The 9701-nt window shown below is 26.3% G+C and overlaps 1 protein-coding gene across 4 annotated transcripts in view; it reads left to right on the top strand.

Moving 5' to 3' along the window:
• LOC117169468 (transcription initiation factor TFIID subunit 13) overlaps window positions 1-9701 on the top strand; it is a 73486-nt gene that overhangs the window by 58737 nt on the left and 5048 nt on the right. For 2 of the 4 annotated variants that reach the window (XM_033355868.1, XM_033355867.1), the window contains exons 1-2: window positions 51-177; window positions 4986-5223. In XM_033355868.1, coding sequence (XP_033211759.1) covers window positions 124-177; window positions 4986-5223 — 292 coding nt within the window. In that variant the 5' untranslated portion in view covers window positions 51-123. Of the gene's footprint in view, window positions 1-50; window positions 178-4985; window positions 5224-9701 lie in introns of those variants that run through there. The other 2 variants (XM_033355869.1, XM_033355870.1) reach the window with 1 other exon arrangement.

Here is a 9701-nt window from a genome sequence, read left to right on the forward strand (position 1 = left end):
CAGTATTGAATATTTTCAGACCAGAATTTTCAAATTTGTTTGCTGCTTATTATTAGAGTAGTCCAACTCTGGTCTTTTTTAAAGTTAAAGAACCTTTAAATTTTTTAAAATTTATTTCTAATAATGATTTTTGACCCCCGAGAAGAACTTGATGCGATGAGTGCTGCCTCAAAAACGGTAAGTTAGGATCCCCGAAATCTTACTAGGAGTTTTCGTGACTTCTGAACTATTTAGAACTGAATCCTAAACTGCTCCAGGACTCAGTTCCTATTTTTCGAATTTCTTTTACCCCCGTTCAGTTTTGTTGACAAAATTGGGAATTAACAAAAAATGTATAAATATGCAATAAAAACAGTTTTATTTTATCCACTTTAAATTAAAATAAATAAATGATTTTTTAAATGAATCTGTACTTTACGTATAAAAAACTGAACAATAAATGGTTTGATAAAACGATTCTAAATTCGTTCAAAATTTGAGAATTTGCAGTTTGTAACTTTTTCAATTCGAAAGTTTTAATAAGAATTGAAATTAATATATAATATCATTTATTCCGATAATTTTATTTTTAAATAAAAATTTTAATGAATCATCACTAAAATATTTTTAATTCAAAGTTTTACATCTTTATATTATTTTTTATATTAAATTTCATAAATTTATTAATATACTATTTTTATTAATTTTTTTTAGCCCTAGAAAAATTTAAACGTGCAGTTGTAACTTTATCAACTATTTCCAACTTAAAAATAACTCCATAATAATATAGTCGTAATTAAAGGCTTTTATTACATTTGAAATATTGTTTAAGTCTAAACTATTAAATTTTTTAACCCATTTAATTTGAAATTTTACAATTTAGAAAAAGAATAAGTATTTAATATTCAGTAATATTTCACTGTTCATTTAAGACGAGTAGTTTAAAACTGAATTGTTTTACATAGAAAACTTTGCATTTTTTAAATTTCGAAAAGCTTTTAAACTTCTAACGTTACCATTTTTATTCTGCTATTTAAAGAGTTTTTAATTTGTAAGTTAAATTTTGTAATTTTTACATATAAATAACAATGGAATTGAAAATTCAAATCCTTCGTTGAAAATTAAACTATAGGTGAAAATTAATTTGGTTGAAAATGTATTATTTTATTGAAAAGTTACACTTTTTTAGTTGAAACTAAGTATTTGGTTAAAAATCAATGTATTTTGTTCGAATATTGTGTTTTTAGTAGAAAGTAAATCTTCATATTTGAAAATTCATCTTTTTATTGAAAAATTATTTCTTCGCTTGAAAATTTAAGTATTCTTTTCTTTTTATTGCTTGCAAAATTTTACCAAAATTTTTGTAGTATAAAAGAACAAATTTTCATCGAAAACGACGAATTTTCATCAAAGCATTTAAATTTTTTACAACACAAAAAAGATTTGAACAAAATAGTAGTTAAATCTTCAACAAAATAATGAAACTTTAAAGAAAATAGTTGTATTTTTGATCAAGTAACTGTATTTTTAACCTTCAAACATGCATTTTCAACCAAGAAGTTTAATTGTCTATTATTTTATAGAAGAAATTTAATCTGAAATTAAGAAAAATGACTATCAACGAAATAGTTATATTTTTAACTAAAAATTATGAATTTTCAACCAAAAATGAAAACATTAAATTTTCTGTTTCAAAAACTAGTTTTCAACCAGTTAGGTTCAACAAAAAATGACGGATTTTCAATAGCATAGTTGAATACTCAAACAAAACAATGGATTTTCAACAAACAATATTTATTTCCTTCACAAATGGATTTCAGATAAAAAATTAATTTTTAAATTAAAAAAAGCGAAGTTCCTACAAAATACAGTGGCGTGCAAAAGTTGATTGTTTTCCAAATTCTGTTTAAAGAAGCTAAGGGTGAAGCCAATTTGTCTAGTTTTCAAGTAGATATTGCAAAAATAGTGTAAATTTAAATGTTTTTAAAATTTTTAAATAACTTCCGAAATAGTCTACATTTTTGTAAGGATCTTGGGCTCATTTTTGAGCTTTGTTCCATCGTATCAGAGCAGCTAACGAGTATAAATTGTAAAAAGTTTCTTTTCGAATTGCAAGAACTTGAAGTTGTAACAAAAAAGTTAGACAAATTTAAATATTATTTTTACTAACAAAAATATTGTTGTAAAATATATGAAACATATAATCATGAAGTTTCTATGTAATTTCTCCAAAATATATATTTATTTAACTTTTATTCTGATTTGCCTACAGATAAGTTATTTTCAAATTTATCCAACATTTTTATTACAACTTCAAGTTCTTGCAATTCGAAAAGAAATTTTTTACAATTTATACTCGTAAGCTGCTGTGATACGATGGAAAAAAGCTTAAAAATGAGCCCAAGAACATTGAAAAATGTTGACTATTTCATAAGCTATTGAAAATTTAAGAAAACATTGAAACTTACATTGTTTTTTCAATATCCACTTAAAAACTAGACAAATTGGCTTCACCCTGGGCTTATTTCAAACAGAATTTCAAAACCAATCAACCTTTTAAAGAGACATTTTTTTAGCTTCGGCATAATTAAAATTAAGAGAATTTATTCAGTCATAAAAAAGAGGTGGCCCAAAACTTCTGCACGCCACTGTATTTTAATTTTCAAATAAACAATTTAATTTCCTAACAAAGTAGTTGTACTTTCAAAAAATAATACGACCTTTCAACAAGGAAGTTAACATTGAACCAAATAGTTTAATTTACTACAAAATTATCTCATTTTCAAGCTTTAAATATGAACTTTCTAAAAATACAGTTGAGAATTTAACTCGAAAATATTAATTTTCAAAACAAAAAGAGTTTATTTACGACCAAATAGTTTATTTTTCAACTAAAATGGTAAATCTGCAACAAACAAAAAATTTATTATTTACAAAGCAGTTCAGCCTTAAACCAAGTAGTTAATTTTTCACCATAAAAAATTAATTGTTGATAATTCTTATTTATTTATTGAATTGATCCATTACATTTTTCGTTGAAAACTCATCTTTTTATTCGAAATGAACATTTTTAAAAATATATAACTATCTTTTAAAATTCTGGCTTCCAGATTGGAAATTTAGGTAGCAGTTAATTCTTTTTTGTTCGAAAACTTGTCTATTTGGTTTAGAATTCAATTATTGAATTACAAACTAAATTATTTTTAAAAAATCATCTTTTTTATCCAGAATACAACTGTTTTCTAATAAACATTGGTCTTTTTTAAGATTAAAAAATTCAACAATTTGTTAAAAATGAATTTTTCAAACTAGAGATTCAACTGTTTTAAATGTCGAAAATTCGTTCTTCTTTTTGTTGAAGTTAATTGTTTTTTATTTAAAATGAAAATGTTATTTGGTTAAAATATTGACTTTCGGGTTTTGAATACAACGGTTTTCTAAAAAATTCTACTTTTAATCTTGATAGGAAAAGCAGGGGAAACTATTGGAGAGTGGAAGTGAGGGAAGGGAAAGTACGGCAGCAAACAGAAAATTTTAAAAGTGAAGTTTGGGTAATTGACGGGAAATTAGAGGCGAGAAAGTAAGGGAGGTAATTGGATGTTGAGGAAGGGTTGCAAAAAAAGTATAAATATGGCTGGGGAGGTACACTGAGTGCTGGGAAAGGGAAGCGTTAGCTGGGGAAGTAGTGGAGAGGGAGAAGTAATGGAGGAAGAAGTTTGTGATGGAGGAGGGTGAAGATAGACGAGGGTAATATAGGCCGTCGGGGAAGTGAGGTGAAATTATGTTTAGGGAAGTGACTGGAAAGTTAAATGCGGGTGGGAAGGAAGTGGAGATGAGAGGAATGCAAGTATGAGAGGTGATGGAAAGTAGGGAAAATGATTAGAAATGAGGTTGAATAGCAAAAGTGATGGCTAGGGAAGGGAAGCAGAAGAAGAGGAGTCTTAGTTGGGGAAGTGAGGAGAGATGCAATAGTGGTGGAAGAATTTAGTTAATGGATATCTTGAAAGAAAGGAGATAATAGCGTGTGGAAGTTATGCTGTAGAAAGTAGGCGAAATTAGGAGTGGGTAAGTAGGGAAGAATGCTGAAATGAGGGAAGGGGTAATGTGAATTATCGGAAATGATTACAAATGATACTGGGTAAGGATGGAGGAACGTTAGCCGCGGAAGCGAGGAGAGGAAGAGTAGTGGTGGAATAAGTTGGTGAAGGGATATTTTGAAGTGAGGAGAAATAAAGGTCGAGAAGTGATGTTAGAAAAAGTAGGGGAATTTAGGGGTGGGTAAGTGGAACAAGTGACATGAAATGGCAAAAGAGGTAATGGGAAGTATGGGAAATAATTAGAAATGATGATGAGTAAGAGAAGAGGAGTGTTAGCTGCAAAAGTGAGAAGAGGAATTGTAGTGATTGAAGAAGTTGGTGAAGGGTTATTTTAAAGTGAGGAGAAATAAAGGACGAGAAGTGATGCTAGAGAAAGTAGGCGAAATTAGGGGTGGCTAAGTAGGGAAGAAAGGTGAAATGAGGGAAGGGGTAATTTGAATTATGGAAAATGATTAAAAATGATGGTGAGTAAGGGAAGAGGAGTATTAGCTGCGGAAGCGAGGAGAGTACGAGTAGTGGTGGAAGAAGTTGGTTAATGGATATTTTAAAGTGAGGAGAAATAAGGGTGGGAAAGTGATTTTAGGGAATGTAGGGGAAATTAGGGGTGGGGAAGTAGAAAAAGTGAGCTGAAATGAGGGAAGGGGTAATGGGAAGTATGGGAAATAATTATAAATGATGGTGAGTAAGAGAAGAAGAGTGTTAGCTAGGGAAGCGAGGAGAGAAGGAAGTAATGGAGGAAGCAGTTGATGACGAGGGAGAGGGTAAAGTGAGGGGAGATGTATGCATGTGAAGTAGGGGTAGGAAAGTGTGGGAAGGGGAGGTGTGAACGACTTACTTAACGTCTTCATAGCCTGCGGAAGCTTTTTTTACCACTTTGATTAATTTTTCAAATTTTTGAATCGATTTCAGTTTGAGGATGAAGAGGCTGAAATTCCAATTGGAGGAACTTTGCCTGGAGGACGCAAACGACTTTTTTCAAAGGAACTTCGATGCATGATGTTCGGTTTTGGAGATGATCAGAATCCCTACACAGAAAGTGTAGATTTGTTGGAAGATCTCGTCATTGAATTTATTACGGAAATGACGCACCGAGCAATGGAAATTGGAAGAACTGGCAGAGTTCAGGTCGAGGACATTGTATTTTTGGGTAAATGGAAATATTTTTTAGAAATTAGACACTCTTTATTTAATCCCATTTCCCAGGACTCGGACTCAGGCCACTATTGTCATAATCGGGCTTCACATTTTTTTCCCTTTTTCTTCCATTACCTAAAAATTTCTCTTCTTTCCCATATTCACGAAAAAAATTCTTTTTCTCGTTTTTTCGCTTAAGGTAGTTGTACCATTCCCCAAAAGTTTACTTTTAAGAATAATTTTTATATCTTCAAATCCAATTATTTGCTTACAATATTTTTCCTCTAAACACCATTTTTTTAACGATTTCAGCAGTTTTTTTAAACATTAGTCTTCTTGAATAGAAAGTTCGTTCTTTTGGATTGAAAATGTATTCTTTGGTAGAAAAATCATCTTTTTTGTTTGGAAAGTCAATTATTTTTAATTAAAACGTCTATTATTATGCTTTTGGATAAAAATTAATCTGTTTTGATTGTACGTTTATTATTTTAACAGAAAACTCTCATTTTGACCTGAAAATTCCACAATTTGATTGACATTTTTTTTCTTTTCTAACTAAAAAATCGTTCCCATTTAAAAATTTGTCTGTTTCATTTGAAAATTCATATCTTTTGTGAAAAACTGCCAGTTTCAAATTAAAAATTAATCAGTTTCGTTTTTTTTCATTAAACATTAAAACCTTTTTTCTTGTTAATTCATACATTTGCAGAAAATTGACCTTTTTTTGGAAAATTCGTCTAAAAAAATGTGTAAGTTTTCAAACAAATAGTAAAATTTTCGTCGAAGAAAATTAATTTTCTACCAGGAAAAATATAAATAGTTGAATTTTTAACCAAGAAGATTAATGTTTTACCAGAAAACAACGAATGTTTAGAAAAATAAATCAATTTTTAACAAAATTGTTTAATTTTTAATCAGGAAGATTAATTTTCTATCAAAGAAGACAAATGTTCTATGAATTACATACGTTTTTAACTAAATAGTTTGCACAACCAATGTGATGTTAGTCCAACTTTTATTTTATCATTTTTTTAAACATTTTTTTATCAACTGTTTTAAAAAAAGTTAAATTTATAAACTAAACAAGATCTACAAAGCAAATACATTTTTAACCCGAAAATATGAATTTTTAACAAAGAAGGTTACTTTTAACCAAGGATTTGAATTTTCAGCGAAACATGTAATAGTCGATAATTCGACAAAAAAAGGTTTCATTAAAAATTTTTAAAATTTGATTTTACCAACAACAAAAAATTTTCAAACATAACTCCCCAACTAAAATAGATTAATTTTTAACCAAACAGCTATATTTTTATCCAAAAGAATTGATTTTCTACCAAAACAAGACGAACTTTCTTAATAAAATATATGAACTTTCAACACGAATGTTCAACAAAGCAGTTGAATTTCGAATAAAAAAATTTCTTAGTCTAGAAAAAAATAATTTTTATTAGATTGTCGAATTTTTAAGTCAAAAAGACGAATTTTAAAACAAGAAGTATGACTTTTAACAAAATTGTTGAATTTTCCAGAAAATAATTTTATTTTTAAATTAATTAATAAATTCATTATCCAAAAAAGATTAATTCTTAAAAGATGGGAATAGAAATAAGCTGAAGCGTGCGATAAATAAACTGGAATTGTCCTAATAATTCAAAAAGGTGAATTTTGAACTGACGAGATTAATTTTCTAAACAAAAATACGAATTTTCAATAAAAAGACATGATTTTTCTTCCAGCAGATAATTTTTTAACTTATGATAGATACATTTCCAACAAAAAATTCAACTTTCAACAAAAAAACAAAAATTTTTAACCAAATAGTTAAATTTAAAAAAAGATCAATTTTCCACCAATAAAATTATTTTTCCACCAAAAAAGACTTTTTAACAAAACTGTTCAATTTTGAACCAAACAGTTGCATTTTTGTCTAAGAAAAATAAAATTTCTATCAGAACAGATACATATTTTATTTAAAAAAAGAAATTTTTAACAAATTAGTTCAATTTTCAATCAAAAATATTTTCAGTTGAGTCTTCAGCACCAACATATATATTTCAAACAAAAAGCAAGTTTTCTACAAAATAGTTGAAGCTTCAAGCAAGTCAGACTTTTTAAGAAAATTTAACGAAATTGTTGACTTTTCAACCAAATAGTTACATTTTTATTAAGAAAGTTACCATTTATACTTAAAAAACGAATTTTTAAATTAAAAAAAAATAAATTTCGAAAAAAAATTGTATTTTTATTCAAAATACATTTCAGTCTGATTTTTCAACAACAAAATATGGGTTTTAAACAAAGAGTAAATTTTTACAAAGATACTTTAATTTTTAGCCCAAGAAGAAGAATTTTCAACAAATAGTCCTATTTTTAATAAAAATAATGAAGTTTCAACTTAAATAAAGAATCTTTAAATAAAAAATTATTTTTGAACCAAACAGAATAATGTTCTACCAAAAAAGATGAAATTTTAACTAAAAAAAAACATTTTCAACCCAAAATTGAATAGTTTTATTTAGAGGTAAAAAATTAATTTTTAACAATAAGAATGGATTGTCAACAAAATAGTTAAAATTTTTACCGAAGAAATGTTTTTTTAACTGAGATGAGAAATCTTTAATCAAAAATATGATTTTTTATTTAAAAAGATGAACTTTATATGAAAAAGACGAATTTTTAAGTAAAAAGATTAATTCTCAACACAAAATAAAACAGATGTATTTACAGTTAATGGAATTAACTTTTAATAGTAAAAAAAGAATTTAAAAAAAAAAACAGATAATTTTTGCAAAAGAAATAAATTTCCATCGAAAAAGTTCATTTTTCACCAAAAAGGTTAATGTTATGCAACAAAAGAAGAATTTGTAACTAACAGGGTGGCCGCCTGACTGAGAAACCGGGAAATTTTGATACTGGGAAAAACCTGAAAATGACAGTGAATTTTTTTTACAGCGTATTTTACAAATTTGTATAAGAATTTTTTTAAACATTTTTTAAAAATAATTATTTGAATTGATATCTTTTTAAATTATGCTATTATTTGGTTTACAATGTGTAATTCAAAATTTTTTTAATTAAAAAAATTTTCCATTAACAATTTTTATTTTAAAGCTTACATTTTCAATCTAAAGAATTTTAAAATGCTTTCTTCAAGACTTGAATAATTAAAAATGAAAAGCCTTTTAAGTTCAAAATTTTGGATAAAAACCATTTTTATTCAATCAGTTCAAAATTTAAGAATTTTCACATTTTAACGTTAAAAATTAAACGGTTTCAATTTGTCAATTGTTCATTTGTTTTCAATTTGTCTTAGTCATTAGAAAAATGTGAACGTGTGACTGAAACTTTATAAACTCTTTTTTGACTTAAAAATAACTTCATAATAATATATTCTTAATTAAAGATTTTATTAAATTTAAAATATTGTTTCAGTCTAAAATATTCAATTTTTAACCCATTCAATTAAAAAATTTTGAATTGATAAAAAGATTATTTACAATTTTAATTTAAAAATGTTTAATTTGTAAGTGAAATTGTTGAATTTTGATGTATAATTTACAATTGAACGTTTGTAGAAAAAATTTGAGTAATTTTAAGAGATATTTAGGAGTTTTAAAAGGATTAAAAATTATCATGCAAATTTGAATAAAGTTTTCTTAAAAACTCCCAAAATTTTTGAAAAAAATTTTTAATATTCTCTTAAAATTCTTAAAAAGATGATAATTTTTCATTTAAAATCTGCGAAAATCTACAATTTCTTTTATATTAGGCTACCATTTCAAGTTTTACATTCAATTTGAATCTTCTCAAAATTTCTACATATCTCTTAAAATCACTCAAATTTCGTCTAAAATAATAAACGTTCAGTTGTTCTTAAAAATTCAATTAATTTTGATAGATATTTAGAAATTCTGAAAAAGTTTCAAAAATAATTTTTAATTTGAATAAATTTGAAACAACTTCTAGATTTCTCAAGATTCATAAATACAATTTTGAAGCGTTCCAAGGATATTTAAAGTATTTAAAATGAAAATAGTTGAATTTATAATACAAGAAGTGTTCTGTTAAAACATTTTCAATTTTTCAATTTGTAATGTTTTTAACTTAAAATTCCTTATGATTATATAATTTTGAAAATTTTAAAGTTCATTGATTGATTTTTTAATTAAGATCATTGAAAATGATAACGTGGATTTATATTTTTTTATATTGAAAAGTGTTAGTACCTTCAATTTTATACACGTAAATTATTGGGCATTTGAATACAAAATATTTTAATTAAAATTTGTTAATTTGTCCATTAAAACAGTTACTCTGAGCTAAATAATTAAATTTTTAACCCAAGAAATGAATTTCATACTAAAATGAGGAGTTGAATTTTCAAACAAATAATAAAAGGGGGAGGGTCGGTAAGGCCGGTTTTTGGCCTAATTTATTTTTGGACCAAAAAATCTGAAAAAATCATGGTAGTATCTTATAAGTATCCCG

The sequence above is a fragment of the Belonocnema kinseyi genome, chromosome 3 (assembly GCF_010883055.1).
Source record: "Belonocnema kinseyi isolate 2016_QV_RU_SX_M_011 chromosome 3, B_treatae_v1, whole genome shotgun sequence".
Lineage (NCBI taxonomy): Eukaryota > Metazoa > Arthropoda > Insecta > Hymenoptera > Cynipidae > Belonocnema > Belonocnema kinseyi.